The sequence below is a fragment of the Malania oleifera genome, chromosome 4 (assembly GCF_029873635.1).
Source record: "Malania oleifera isolate guangnan ecotype guangnan chromosome 4, ASM2987363v1, whole genome shotgun sequence".
Lineage (NCBI taxonomy): Eukaryota > Viridiplantae > Streptophyta > Magnoliopsida > Santalales > Ximeniaceae > Malania > Malania oleifera.
In genome coordinates, this window is record NC_080420.1 from 74,662,354 (window position 1) to 74,678,572 (window position 16,219).

At 35.7% G+C, this 16,219-nt stretch overlaps 1 protein-coding gene across 2 annotated transcripts in view; it reads left to right on the forward strand.

Moving 5' to 3' along the window:
- Positions 1 to 573: 573 nt before the first annotated feature.
- LOC131154454 (uncharacterized) overlaps positions 574 to 16,219 on the forward strand; it is a 31,765-nt gene continuing 16,119 nt past the window's right edge. The window contains exons 1-3 of one of the 2 annotated variants that reach the window (XM_058107243.1): positions 574 to 1,057; positions 2,829 to 2,951; positions 8,877 to 8,976. In XM_058107243.1, coding sequence (XP_057963226.1) covers positions 734 to 1,057; positions 2,829 to 2,951; positions 8,877 to 8,976 — 547 coding nt within the window. In that variant the 5' untranslated portion in view covers positions 574 to 733. The remainder of the gene's footprint in view (positions 1,058 to 2,828; positions 2,952 to 8,876; positions 8,977 to 16,219) is intronic. The other variant, XM_058107245.1, reaches the window with a different exon arrangement.

A 16,219-nucleotide genomic window follows, 5' to 3' on the forward strand; every position in this document is an offset into this window, starting at 1 on the left:
TAAAAAACTATTAAGAACAAAAGGTTGTTTTAATATGATTAAAAAAAAACAAAGAAAAATTATTATATTTTTATTTTTTGATTTCTTTTATATATTATTTTATTTTCACTTTTCTTGATAACCTAACATAAAAAATAAGGCCCATTTAGCTGTGGATAAGAATTTTTATTTTCTAAAGAATTATATATCTTTAATTTTCTAAGATATATAAAAAAAATAAAAAATAAATATTTCTTTTTAATTGGGATAATTTTTTTTATTCTTTATTTTAGATTTTTAAGTGATTACAAAAGCACACATTGTTATCCAATCATATAAAAAACTATATTTAAAATAAAAAATCTATAAAATAATAAGAAATATTTTCAACTTTCATATATAAATTTGAAAAATTATAAAATAAGGTGATTTTTTTTTGTAATTATTTGAAGAATAAAAAATAAAATTATTTTCCATAAATAAATAGTGCCAATTTTTAAATTTTTTTAAAATTTTTGTATACAATATTAAAAGAAAAATAAATGTTTAGAATTATTTAAAAAAATAAAAGTATTTTCCACAACTAAATTGTTGCTAAATTGTTTCAACCTTTTTTACTTCCCGCTCCCCCATCCCCTCCCACCCCCCCGCCCCCGGCGGATCTAATTCTCTCCAGTACTTCCCGCCAACACGAAAGAAAAAGACGCGTATTTAGCCCAAGACACACGGCGAGCAGAGCGACACAACCAAAACAATGTCGAATTCCGGTGCGGCTCCAACCGGCTGTTACAAGTGCGGCCGCCCAGGCCACTGGTCACGCGACTGCCCTTCTTCTGCACCGTACTCTGCCGGCAGCCCTAATCCTAACTCTAGTTCTGGTCTTTACTCTTCAAAGCCCTCTTCCGTCAACGCCGGCGGGGGTGGTTCAAAGCCGGCCGGCAAGTCCTCCGAGAAGCCCAAAAAGGTCCCCAGGACTAGACCAAAGCTGACGCCTCAGCTTCTTCTCTCTGACGACGGCCTCGGCTACGTTCTTCGTCACTTTCCCCGCGCTTTCAAGTATCGCGGCCTCGGGCACGAGGTAGGGGCATCTTCTCACATTGATCTTTGATATTGGCATATGTACTTCATTGTTAAGGTTTTTGATTTCTGAATCTCGCTAAATCATTGGTTATTTCTTCTCTTTCTGCTGGATGATTTTTATATAAATTGCGCAAGTATATTTGGACAGAAATGTAACCGGACAAACTCATACCGGTTGATTTCCTGGCGGTGACTGGACTTTGAATGTATACTCTTGCATTTTATTATCTTTATTAATCTTAATTTACTATTTCCTTTTCTTGTGTGTGACAAATTTTGAAATTATACATATTGCTTTTCTTGCGAACTGTCTAGAGGATTAAAGTCGAAATAAATAGGTGAAAGAGGACAACATTATTCTTAGTAGTGTAGTGTAGTCCACTCTTAATTATTGTAGCTCATCCACGCAAATATTGCTATGTACCTTCTTTAGAACATGATTAAATTATATTCTTTTGCTTTTGAGTAATAACAATACTTAGACACATGGCTAAGAAATGTCATATTATTTTTTGTTTTCTCGAAGTTAATAAGGTTGAAATGTTATTCCAGTAATATCCTATTGAAAATTATAATACTTGTAAGTTTGTAACATCTCACATTTTGTTGCAAATATCTCATAAACCCACTATTTGAAGGTATTTTTCTATCAAAGTCCCCTGCTTTAGGTATTTTTTTATGATATAGTGGCACTTTAGAAAAAAGCAAGGCTTGGGAAGGCTAATGCAGATATTGAATAACACAGACTGCTGATTTAGTCTATTAAGCTCCGTTAGGCTTTGGAACTCGGTGCATCCACAACCCCAATTTACATGCTTAGTTATCTATTCTTAATCTCTGTTAAAACTTTTGGAAATGCTTCTATCTTTCTTTCTCTTTAAAAGTCTAATGGAGCACTTGTGAGGAGGAGTGAGCTGGTATTTCTAACATGAAAAGGGGTAGGTGTAGGCCTAAAATAATTTGAAATGAGGTAGTGAGGAAGAATTTAATAGCTCTTAATTTAAAAGAGCAAAACACTCTGGATCGGGTGAATTGGCGGGAAAAATTCATGTAGCTGACCGCACCTAGTGGGACTTAAGGCTTGTTGTTTTCTCTTTAAAAGCCCAAGATGAGTTTTGTTGGCTCCACACCAACAAAGAATTGATTCAATTCTAGGATAAGTTGTCTATGGTAGCGCTTTGGGTTGTTCGTTTAGTTTTATAGTTCTATTTTGCCTGTTCACCGTAAAGAAATAGTGGACACTACTTTGTTTCTTTATTCGTTGGGCTTGCTTTTAGGAAGTTTCTGCTTTTAATTCTATAAACAGTCTTTCTCATTCTCTTTCTACACACACATAGCTGAATATGAGGTTAAGTGTGGATCAATGAAATTTTGATTAGTTTTTATTGATTATTTAAGAAATGGTTGCCTCCACGCTCCATTCTAATTTCCTTTATTTTTGCAAACTTAAAGATTACTATTATAGTCTTCGACACATTGGTTGTCATATACCCCAAATTTCTAACAGTTGCTATGTAAATTGTTATCTGGCACTTCACTTTGTTTTTCGCTTGCTTTTTTCTTCTAAATCAATATTGACTTCTTTGTTGAAGGATAAGGAGCATAAAGAAGAATTGTCTCTTGTTTTTATTTATTTATTTATTATTTGCTATTTTTTTTTGTGGGGTGAGAGGAGTCATATATTCTTGCATTTTGTTATGGTTTTTCACTGAAATTCATTGCTATTTGGTATTTCCATTCTCTTAAGGATATTTATTTGTATTCTGTAGGTTGCTGATTTGGGAAACCTAATTAGCTTATATTTTGAATGGCACTCTCATGTGCTTCCTTATTATTCATTTGATCAATTTGTACGCAAGGTGGAACAAGTTGGTACTACAAGACATGTGAAGGTAAAGTATTGTGCCATTTGTAGTCTAAATTTAATTATCAAAATAATAAAAAAAATGCATTTCCGCGTATTCTTTACATGTGCTGCGCATTTCTATGTCTTAGATCTTTCTTTCTTTCTCTCCGCACATCACATGTTGTGAAGGAGATGAGTTAAGTGATTTTATGTAAGCTTACCAAATATAGCAAACATAGATTATGAGTTGTCAATATTTTTGTTCAATCATTTAAAAAAGGATAAAATTATGCTGCATTTCGTTATCACTTAGGAATAGGATTGTATTTTTTTGTTTTTTCTTCCCTCATGCCTCACCTCTTTCTTTGTGTTTTTTATTTTGAACAAATTCATTATCCAACATCATGAAGGGTGTCGATTGCCCATATTGGCCCAAGAGTCTCTTACTTGGTTTAGTGGGCTTAGGAGAGATGTAAGATTTGATTGCAATTCAGGGACCCCTCAAGGGCCTCATGGAGCTCTTTTTGTGTTTTAAGGGTCTTAAAGAACCTCTTAGGTTTTTCGGGGGGCTCCTGGGGTCCCTTGGGATTTTTTAAGGATCTTTGCAGCTTTATTGAGTCTACAGGGCCTCTTTGGGCTTCTTTGGGCCTCTCTAGGCATATTGGAACCTTTAAGGAAGCTCCTTGCAGCCTTAGGGAGCTCAATGAGGCCCCTAAAGGGCCCAAGAGCATGCTTGTTAAGCCCTAGGGGCAAGGTTGACCTTGCCCCCAAGGACACTAATGTCCTTTTCTTATTTTTTTTTAGAAACCCTAGCTCCTCCTTTCTTGCCTATAAATAGGTGCAAGGAGAGAACCTGCGGGGGGTCGCTTGGTGGAGAGAGGAGAGTGAGCTAGGAAAAAATAAAAAGAAAGAGTTTAGAGAGAGAGAGAGAGAGAGAGGGAGAGAGGGAATAAAGAGAGAGAGAGAGAGCTAGAAAAAGGGGAGAGCCTATGGCGAAAAAAGGGCTGAGTGTGAAAAAAAAAAAAGGGAACCAAAAGGGGAAGGAGACTATGTTCAAGAGAAAGAAGAAAGGAGGATGGCCATAAGAGGAGGAGCAAACCCTAAAGGGGAGAGAAGAAGAAGAGGAAGGGAGGGAGACTCATGACCATACCAAAGAGGAGAGCAAGCAAAGAAGAGAAGAAGAGGAGGAAAGGAGAGAGGCTAGTGCACGGCCACCCAAAGGAGGAAAAAAATCAAGGAAAGGGGTTAAGGTATTTGATGTTTTTGTTTTCGGCATGTTTGTTGATTTCTTTCTCATTTTTTAGCATTCATTCTGGATTTTCGTTTGATTCTTTGCTGATCTTGTTGGTGCGCGTGAGTTTAGGGCTCGGTAAAGCTTTAGGGGTGTGATAGTGTGTGTGAGGGTTTGTGGGAAGTTGGCTAGGGGGTTTTTGGTGAGGATAAGGGCTTGTGTTCATATAGGGCAGCAGCTGGAAGAAGAAAAACAGCAGCAGCAGCAGGGAAAAAATAACAGCAAAAAGAGAGAAAAATGAAAGCAGCAGCATAAAAAACAGCTGCAGCTGCTGTGCAAGTGAAGACTAGGGTTAGGGCAGCGGTAGCTTATGTACGAGTGAAGACTAGGGTTAGGATTTTGTCTTTTTTTTTTTCGTCACTGGAGTTAGCCTAGCTGCTGCATAGGGCAATAGTTGATTCAGTAAGGGGAGGATGTGAGGAGCAGCGGCTGTGCTGGCTGCGGTGGCTGCAGGCTGCCATGGCTAGGGTTCAGAAACCCTAGCCTTGTGCTTGAAGAAGAAGACCTGGTTTCCCTACAAAAGCCCTAATCAGATGGAAGCAAGGGTTGGCTCATGTTGAGATTGCTTCAGTGATAGAAAAATTTTGGGTAAATTTTCAAGCGTGCAATGGTTTGCCTATTGATTTGTGACCTTTTGATTAGAAACCATTTTATCTTCATTGTTTTCTCGAATGGTTAGTCTGATTTCATCCAATGAAAGGAGAAGGTAGTTTCTTTTGTGCGACTAATGTTGAATTGCATGATGGTGCTTGAAATTCCATGATATGTGAAGTGTTGAAAATTTTGGCATCGATCTTTTAGCATGCAATTGTTTGCTTATTGATTTGTGGCCTTTTGTGGTTAGTTTGATTTCATCCAATGAAAGGAGAAGTATAGTTTCTTTGGGATGAAAAATACAAATTGCATGAAGGTGTCTAGGATCCCATGCTATATGAAATATTTCTTGTTGAAAATGGTCATCATGATGAATATATATTGTGCTTAGTTTCATGGACTATGTGAAGGTCTTTTTGCAAAAATTGAACTTATGCTTAATGATTGATTTCAGTTACTTATGTTTATGTTAGTGGACTCTAGTACTAGTTAATAATTTTTCACTTGATGATGCATGCTTCTCATTTATGGTCATGTCACATGTGTCCTTTGTTGTGTCTCCATGCTTAGTTCAAGGCCTCTCAACTTGGCTAATGATGGGATGATAGGGAGTATTTACTGTATGGTGTCCTCTTTTTTTCAACCCTAGGTAAGGGACAAGTGCTCTCCATTAAGCTTGTATGGTCGAATGGGAATTGAAGCTTGCACCTTGGGATCGAGAAGCCAAGGGCAAACTTGGAATTCCCTTTTTCAAAACTTTCTTTTTTTCAAAAAAGGCCCATTCAAATTGTTTCTATCTATGGCCAATGATGAGCTTAGTAATTCTTCAAAAATCTTTCTTCTTTGTTAAAGCATCTTGCCTCGAATTGGAAACTCTACTTTTTCAAAAATGTTAAAATATTTTTCATAAATGATGATTGTCTTAGTCAAAGATACTCTATCCAATCAAAGCAATTGAAGATTGATTGACAATCAGGGATTTCCAAGTCTTCAATTAGAGTTGACTTAATTTTGAGCATTAAACTCTAATTGACAACTAGATATTTTTAAAATCCCCAATCATGAGTTGACTTAGTCTAGCATCAAAATCTTGATTGTCAATTAGGGATTTTCTAATCCTCAATCAAGAGTTGACTCTATTCCCTAATAGACTATCAGGGATTAGCCAAATCCTCAATCAAGAGTTGACTGAATCAGAGTTTAAAGCCCTAATTGACAATTAGATATTTTTCAAATCTTCAATTGATGATTGACTCAATCACAACATTAAAACCATGATTGCTAAATAGGGACTTTTTTTCAAATCTTACAAAGTTGACTCAATCAGGGGACTTTCAGACCATTCATTAATGATTGACCTCAATAACTTTCAAATCCCTATTGTCAATTGGAGGACTTTGCAAAATTCATTAATGATTGATTTATTTCAATTCTCCATTAAGACTTGATGTCAATCAAGATATTTTCTACTCTATTAGCATTGAATTTTCTATTCAATCATGGGGTCGGAACCCTAATTCCTATTTATTCAAAATTTGATCAAAAATCCCATCCACCTCATCCGGTCTATGATCAAAATTAGATATTTTGATGTTCAGTTTTCCCAAACCTTGATTTCAAAGGAAAGAGTCATCTTTGAATCTATAGGCAATCAATCAAAACCTTTTCCATCATCTCTTCCAATTTACCTCTTGTTTTCAAAATTTAGGATATTCTAAGGCCAATCCCCCTTTTCAAACAAGACCATTTAGGGTTTTTAACCTTGTTGTTTGGACTCTTGGATAGTGATACTTCATCAAATGACCCAAAAGGGGAACTTTCCTTCTTTCCTTTTATTTTTAATTAGAACACACACATAACAGTAACCGTTATTAGGACGGGTGTTGGTAGGGTGTTGGTTGGCTAATCCCCCTTAGAATAGTTAGTCTACCACCTTCTTTACACACAAATGTACTCTTGGACCCGTTTTCATCATAGACCTTTTTTGGGTTTTTTCCTTTGTTTTTCCTAAACAAATAATAATAATAATAAAGATAGCTACTCTGCATTTTCAATTTTTTGTGTTTTCTTGAGTCGTATCCACCCCTGTTTAACTTTCTTGTTGGGGGATCGCCATGCATAACACCTTTCATCCGTCGATAGGCCCCCGGACCAGAATTTGGTGTCAACAAAGGTAATTATCATTGTGAATGCCACTAAATATTCTAATTTTATTTTTTCTTTGTTAAAAAATTTTTTTTTGGCATATTTGTTGGTCTTCCTCGTTTACCTTTGGTTTTGATTTCTGCTGCTTGTCATTGAATATTCCTGCGCGCGATGATTTTCCATTCTTGTTCAATCAGATGGATGCAATAAGTAGTCCACTTTTTACCTTTTTTTTTTTTTGGGGGGGGGATATCAAAAGGAGAAGTTTTATTAAAGAGAAGATAAAGTACAAAAAGGAGCATAATAAATCCTTGAAGTCAGTATGTGTAAGAACAAAAAATATAAAAAAAATTGCACTGCCCACCAATCATGCTGTAAGTCTGAATAAGACAATCCTCTGAAACAACCAGCTGCAAAAGCCCACAATGAGGCCAAAGACTGAATCCTGATGCAAAGCATAGAAGAATACATCTTTTCTTGAACATATATGTGTTCTGAGCTATCCAACTTTTGAGGATAGACTCTTTCATACTATGGAATATATAATTAACATAAAATTTACAGTATACATATGAAGCAATTCTTCATAAATCATTTCGAAAAAAAATCATAAAGCATTGAAGCTGTTACATCTATCAACTTCTCTTTTCTCTTGTGATTTTTGAATACACTTGTGCTCTAAAATGCATGATCAGCATTGATATTCAGTAAAAGCCTAATCATGGAATTTTAAAAATGCTACACCTAGTGGGTCAGCACACAAGGTTCCCATGCCTTAAATCTTATGTGTTCTGTAGACACTGTTTTGTATCACTGTTCTTTCTTGTTTTCCATTTCCTTTTGTAAATTGTCTTGGATTTGGGCGACACAAACTGTATATTCTTTCTGCTGATACAAAAAAAGTAAGAACATTGCTACAGCTTTGAAAACTGAAAAAGTGAGTTTCAAAGTTGTGACAACTCATTGCCACATGATGCACGACTATTTGTTGCTTGCCTGCCTCTGCATCTTCATCAACGACTGTCGCACCCCTTCCTCTAGCAACCCCTTGTGACAATGTCAAGTGGCAAAAGTTGTGAAAACATCAACCACCACCATATTCCTTTTGTCACCGGACTGGCTTATCCTGTCCTCCTCCACTATCCCTAGCAATCCCTATCTACAGACTAAGATTCAGTTGGTACTGGACACCATACCAACAAAATATTTCGGCAACTTATCTTTGCAATGGATTCTATCCGTACCTCATATCTCTGCAATTCTTTCTGCTTTCAATTAATTCCAGGTTTTAATTAGATTACCAACAGGTTAGATGTAACAAAGATGGGAATATCTATAATGTACTAAAAAATTTGAATATATTTTATCAAATATGCTATTAGTAATATCGCTAATCAAGGATAGATGACAATGAATATAAACATCCAAAAATATTGTTAGCTTCCAGCATCAGTTCTTGTTTTTGGTCTTCTATTCTATTTGCTGGCTGTCTTCAGAATTTTTAACAATGATACTGAGTGACCTCTTAGAATTTGAATTTCTTTGAGTTGCAAATCTATGCCAGGTGATTCATCATGTCATATGGAATGAGAAAAAAGTACGAGCTCACATGAAGAACTAGAGAAAATAAAATGGAGACTTTGATAATTTGCCCAACCTCATGCAAAAAGAATCAACGTTGGACAGATCTTAAATATTTTGAGGAATGTTATCCATAAATTTTATAATTACATGGTGATTACTGTTCACATAACTTTCTGATAAGTATTGATAAGCAGGAACATAATTTATAGTTCAGTGAAAGCTACGATGCTTCCCAGACTTTTTTTTTGCACATAAGATGATCACACTACTTTTTTTTTTTATTATTGTTTTATTAGTTTTTTTTTTGTTGTAATTGTTTTCATATAGTATTATCTCTTTTGCACATTTTTTGAGCAGATGTGTATTAGAGAATTAAGAGAACGAGTTGCAAATGGAGGGGACCCAACAAAATTGCGTGAAACACCAGTTGAACACTATGACCCAAATTCTGAGCAAGGTATGCTGGCTGTCTTGTCAGTTTGCATTGTTAATCCAGTGTTGGAGCCATATTTTTAAGCACTTATGAATGGTTTGATTGCTTCATCTGATCACTGCAATGTTATTTCTATTCGGAATCTTATGATAGTATATATTTAATTCAAAAGTGAACAAGAATAACCTGAGGTGTTTAGTAAAAATTTATGTTTTACTAGGTGATTCAGGGGCTGCATTAAGGCTCTGCAGCCATGTGAGAATTTAAACAACAACTGCTTACAACATGGCTTTCATACACTATTTATAAGAAAGCCTCTTCATGTAAAATTACATATAAATCCCTAAAACTACATTACATTACGAACATACCGTTAGAATACACAAATACTACAAATAAGCCTCCAAATACACATAATACTCCTCTTTAAACTAAACACATTATAAACTACTCACTTAATCCAACAATTCCTTGACCAAACTCATCTTTATTATTCTCCAGCAAGGATCTTACCTAGGTCTTACTTCTTATCTTACATCAACCCTCCCCCAATTAGAAAAAATTTGGCCTCGAAATGCTAGAGGATCAAAAGTAAGAAGCCAACTTGGAGTCTTCGAAAGCCAGCACTTGAGTGATACAAGAAACAATCTTCCATTGGCAAAATCTTAGATTTGAATTGAGAATTAGCACCAGTGAACATATCGGGAATGACGAACTCAACAATTGGTATGTTTGAAAGACTTTGGATGTCTTCAAACACGTTCATTTCCTTCCTAGTAGTGTCTTTAAGTTGAGTAGTTGTCCTCGATTCCTTGTATTGGTTGATTGGTAGAGCAGGCTTCAAAATGATCTTACCATTATAGTGGAAGACTTATGTGTTCTCATATCCTTGACTCACACCCAAATCATCCAACCAAGGAGAATCAAGGAGCGCATGGTCAATCTTCGTAGGTTATCACACCAAACATTATCAAAATAGTCACTCATTTGGATAGGAACAAAACATTTTTCACAAACATATGAGGTAGTGTTATCAATCCAAGATATGTTATAAGGCTTTGGATGGAGTTCCAAATGAAGTTGCATATGAATGACTTCGATTCTAGAAATCACATTCATAGGACATCTTCCATCAAAAATGAATTTGCATACTTCTTTCCCAAACTTAAGGAGGGTGTGGGATGGCTTAATATTATGCTCAGAGTATGACAAAAGCCATTCATTTTGCCAATAAGCTGTCGCCCTATTGCTGGATTTATTCATATATACTGCAACTGTATATCACCAAAAGTTCTTAACACGCATGCCCACATCCTCAATCTAGTCATGCAGAACCAGGAACTTGACTCCGAATTTTCAAGAAATATATTGAACTCACCTTAGATATTGAGTGTCATGCTGAAATGAAAAGAAGTCACCTTAAAAATTCACAAAATGCTGCAATAAACCTGATTATTAGTGCTGGCAGTGACAATTTCTTGTTTTTCGTAGCAAATTATCACATTTACTTGCAAAATATAAAGTCCACAGATAATATCATGCTGCAGATCAAAATATCATAGAAGAAACCCTAAATATCATGGTTTGAGGCAATTTATTGCGAAATTGAAAAATGCAGAAAATTTGGGTTCAGCCAGACTTGTGTCGCCAGCGCATGAGGCATGTGCCACCGGATATGACCTTCCGGTGGTGAGACTTGAGGCTAGTGTAAATCTGAGGGTGATTAATACAATGGTGGTAGTGGTGTGAAGAGAAAAGAACAGGAGGTTAGGGATTTTGAGAAGGAGGGGGGGGGGGGGGGGTTGGCCGGAAATTTTTCAGCCGGTGCATGAGAGTTCTCTAGTGTTGGATGGCAAAGAAATTTTAGATGTTGTGGTTTTGATGGCTTTTGTTTTTATGGTATGGGAGGCGTCACAAAATTATTCCAAGAATGGGTGTTCAAAACCAAGGGACACGATTGGAATTTTCTCAAAGTTTAGAACTTCATAACTACTTTTTGGTTTTTTTTAGACTGAAATTTTAGGACGGAGAAGAATTCAAAGAAACAATGAAGGAAGAGAAACTAAGAGAGAAGAAGACAAGAAGGAAAAAGAAGAAGCAGTAGAGAGGGAAGGAAGTTACAGAATTGTGGGGAGGAGGAAGAGAAGAATAAGGGGAGGAAAAAGAATGAAAGGGAAAGATGGGGTAATTGAAATGGAAGAATGAGATTGTGGTTGGGCTTTGATACCAAATGATGCACGGGTAGCGTCAATGTTCTGTAGCCATGGGAGAATTTAGAAGAAACGGAAGAGAGGAAAGGGGGGAGGAAGGAGAGAGGAGGTACAAGGGCGGGGGGGAACTCACGTTCAATTCAATTCAAATTCAACAAGTGCTTACAACATGACTTTCACACACTAGAGGCACGTATCGTTCTAATATTAAGGATCATCCCACAATTTCATAGCGGAATCAATCATCACCTCCAAAAACTGATCATTTGGAAATCCCAGATAATCTCTCTACTACACTTCCAGTTGATCAATCTACTTACCTTGATGTACCTATAGGCTATAGCCATTAGGAAAGGAGTTAGAACCTGTACCAACACACCCCATTGCCAAACATTTATTATACCATAGACTCTCTCATAATCATAAGGCCTTTACATCCAATATTTCTCACCTATTTGTTCCAAGGACCATTCAGGAAGCTATGGATCATCCGGATTGGGAGTTAGCAGTTCTTGAAGAGATGAACACACTATGGAACAACAATACTTGGGAAATTATTGAGTTACCATAGGAAAAGAAAACTGTAGGTTGCAAGTGGGGCTGATGGCAATATAGAGAGATATAAAGTGAGACTCGTTGCAAAAGGGTTGACACAAACATATGGAATTGACTATCAAGAAAATTTTGCTCCAGTGACCAAGATAAACTCAATTCGAGTGTTACTCTCCTTAGCTGTACATTCTAACTGGCCCTTACGCCAGTTGAATGTAAAGAATGCCTTTTAAATGGAGATCTAGAGGATGAAGTGTTTATGGAATTACCACCAGGTTTTGAAGGTAATATTGGCAGAGATACGGTATGTAAATTGAAAAAAATCATTGAATGGGCTCAAGCAATCTCTGAGGGCTTGGTTTGAACGCTTTGGGAAGGCTATAAAGGGTCATGGTTACAGCCAAGGTCAAGCTGATCACACCATGTTCTATAAACACTCAAGTGAAGGGAAGGTTGCTATTCTAATTGTCTATGTTGACGATATTATTTTGACAGGTAATGATAGCAAGGAACTTGAGAAATTAAAACATATGCTTGCTAATGAATTTGAGATTAAAGACTTTGGTGACTTGAAGTATTTTCTCGGTATGGAATTTGCAAGGTCAAGAAAAGGTATTTTTGTTTCACAAAGAAAATATGAGCTTGACTTGCTTGGAGAAGCAAGTTTACTAGGGTGTAAAGCAGTTGAGACACCTATAGAGCCTAATCTTAAACTACAACTTGCCAAGCCTGAAGAAGTAACCAATAGAGACCAGTACCAAAGATTGGTTGGAAATCTACTTTATCTATCACATACACGTCTTGACATAGCCTTTGCTGTTAGTATGGTAAGCCAATTCCTGCACTCACCAGGGCTTGACCACTTTGATGCAGTTTATAGAATCTTGAGATATTTAAAGGGAACTCCAGGAAAAGGTCTATTGTTTGAAGATCATAGACATCTACAAGTTGAGGTATACATTGATGCAGATTGGGCTGGGAGTATAACCAATAGAAGATCAACTTCTGGTTATTGTGCCTTTGTTGGTGGAAATTTGGTTACATAGCAAAGCAGAAAACAAAATGTGGTAGCTAGGAGTAGTGCAAAGGCAGAATTTAGAGCAGTTGCTCATGGAATTTGTGAAGTGTTGTGGATTAAAAAATTATTGGAAGAATTGATAGAATAGCTATTGATAGATTGTATTGCGATAACAAATCTACCACAGTTATTGCTCACAATCTAGTGCTTCATGATAGAACAAAACATGTTGAGGTCGACAAGCATTTTATAAAAGAGAAGCTGGACAGTGGACTGATTTGTTTATCCTATATCTCTACTATTGAACAAGTAGCTATTGAACAAGTCGTAGATATACTTACAAAGGGACTACCAAAGAAGCAATTTGAAAATTTGATCGGCAAGCTAGCTATGGAAGGACATCTTCAAACCATCTTGAGGGGGAGTGTTGGAAAGTTTCCAAATTGATCCAGTCAACTCTCCTTGATTATAGGAGAAATTTCTGTAATTATGTAAATATTCTTAGGAGATATTCTAGGATATATTCTTAGGAGATATTCTAGGAGTTTTGTTAGTAATTGTCATTCTTTTTTTTTTTTTATTCTTTCCTTTATTATTCTTTCCTTTTAAATTATCCTTGTAGTCTATAAGACATTCAGATTGTACCTTGTTTTAATATAATAAGAAATAATATTTCAATACTTCTCCACTTCTAGAATTATATATATCCATAGTATTAGTTTTAATAAGGTGGATTTAATCATGTAGTGTATTGACCAATATGTATCTTGTATCCATAGCTCTATACACCTCATAGTAGGGGTGTATTCAAGTTGAGCTGATTCGACATGACATTTTTGAAGTTGACTCAACTCGAAAATGTTGATCTCAAAGCTTGACATGTACTTGGTCAATCACAAAATTGTTGAACTCGAGCTTGACCTTGCTGCAAGTTCTTAAAAATTGAACTTAACTTGGTTAAGCTCATTGTGATTATAAATTCATATAAAAATTATATAATATATGTAATATTAAACATGTGTAAAATATATATTGCTTGACTTATATAATATAAACATAATAAAATTGCAAAGCTCAATTTGGCTCAATTAAGCTTGTGAGTAGTTTTTCAAAATTTATACTCAACTCGTTAAGCTATTCAAGTAGCTCGAGCTCCACTCAAACTTGAGTAGAATCAAGTCAAGTCGAGTTACACAGGGAGTTGAGGCTAACTAGCTCGTGAGTAGGTTTGACTCACTTATACCGCTACCTAATAATCTCAAGCATTTTTTTATATTATTCGAATTTGCAAAGGTTTCAATAGCTATAGATATTGTTTCACAGTGATTAATTTGATTTGCCAGATGCCCCTCGTTAATTAGTCTGTCATACAGATAGTGATAACATACTATACTGTTGATTAATATTGCTTGAAACTCTACGATAATTATTAATTAATTATTTGAATATTAAGACAAATTCTATTTCATGCTTTGTAATCATGTCATCTTCTTGTTTGTTCTTCCCAATACTTGCTCTCAAAATCTCAGAATTTCCAATATTTGCAAAAATCTAATCACTTGATGTTTGTTAATTTCTAAGATAATTCAAATGTATTCTTTTCTTTCTATATACCTTGTGTTCAAATTGGCTTAAAAATTATTGTTCTGATTATCATTTCTTTATGGTATGTGACATTTTTTGGGAGATTATTCTTGTCTTAAGGTAAACCCCTAGCAAAAATGGAAAGTGATGGAGTCACCATCAACTTTTGGGAAGAGGATATAAAACATTGATGAATTAGTTCCCAAAAAGAAAAAAGAAAATTGAAAATTACTTAAATAAGAAAAGGAGCATAATTTTACGAACTATAGATGGCTTTAAGATAGTCTTTTGCCATGGAAAATGTTTGACACTCTTTAGTGGCAGAACCAAGAGTTTGAATTTTCTTAATTTTAGTATAATTGTCTTGAAAATTTGCCAAAAAGAGAATAAATGGATTTTCTATTGAGTGCTGATAATTTGTTTGTTCATATTTTTTGTGTCATTGTGTAAAAACAATCCATCCCCATAAATTTTTGGTGCAAACAATGTGAAATACTAGAGGAAACACTACCTGACCCAATTGAAATATGTAGTTTGGTTATTATGGTTATGGACATAAATGGCAAAAAAATGATGTTTGTTGATAGATCATAGAGGAAACACTACCTGACCCAATTGAAAATGATAAACTACTAAAGTAATAGGAGGTTTATGATGGTGAGTTTAATAGAGGTTTGAGACGGAAGTGTCACCTAGGGAGGTGGTTTTTACAACAAGGTTATTTATTTTGAAGTGTATTAAAGAACGACGTTGGTGTGACTTGTGCAATCCACTGAAGGTAACTTGAGCTCAAGCTTTTGGCCAACATTGTTTGGGCCAAAATGTAGGCCAGTAATCTATTTAAGAATTTCAAATGGCATCACAACAGTCCATTGGTAATGTCGTTGTCATATTGTGCTTACAATTATCCACAAGAGTGAAAATGTAGAACAAATGCATGTTTTCATGGGGAGTTGAATGGTAGTAAAGCAGACTTGTGTCCCAGATATCTATTACATTGATAATGGGGCCCAAACTGTCACATTGCGACGATGATGTCATGTACTTGAGTTGGTGAGAATGGGGATGTGGGGTGGTGGGAAAGAAGAAGAGAAGAGGGAGGAAGAAGAAGAGAAATCTAAGAAGAAAGGAGGAGGAAGAAGAAAGAAGAGGAAGAAGGAAGAAGGACAAAGGAGAAAGAATAGGAAGAGAGCCAAAAGGGTGACATTTCTTGATTGAATTCAAACTGCAAACTTGTCAACACCCGAATTCTACCTTGGGGGTGTGCCGACGAATGGTAGTGTTGCATGGCGATCCTCTGAACAAGAAAGTCAAACAAGAGTGGATAAGACTCTTAGAAAATACAAAAGGTTGAAAAAATGGAGTTGCCACCTGTGTTATTTTTCTTTAAGGGAAAATAAAGTAAAAAAAAAAAACCTAAGAGGACTACGAAAAAAAGAACAAGGATTCAGGAGTACACTTGTGCGTAGGGAAGTTGGTGGACCAACCATTCTAAGGGAGACTAGTCAACCAGCACCCCTATCAACACTCGTTCTAAGAACGGTTACCAATTTGTGTGTGTGCATGTTAACTAGAGAAAAAGAAAAAAAAGAAAAAAAAGAAAGAAGATTCCCATTTTTGGTCTTTCGTTGGAACATCACTGTCCAAGAACCCAAACAATAGAATTGAAAACCTTGACACGCTCTTGTTTGAAAAAGGGGCTGGCCTCAGGTAAACCTAAATTTTTGAAAACTTAAGAATAAAATGAGGAAATGATGGAAAAGAAGTTTTGATTGATTGTCATGAATATATTCAAAGATGACCCTTTCCTTTGGAAGTTAGGATTAGGGGAAAGTCAACATTAAAATCTCTCATTCTATAAGAGACTGGATGATATGCATGAGATCATTAATTGAGTTTTAAA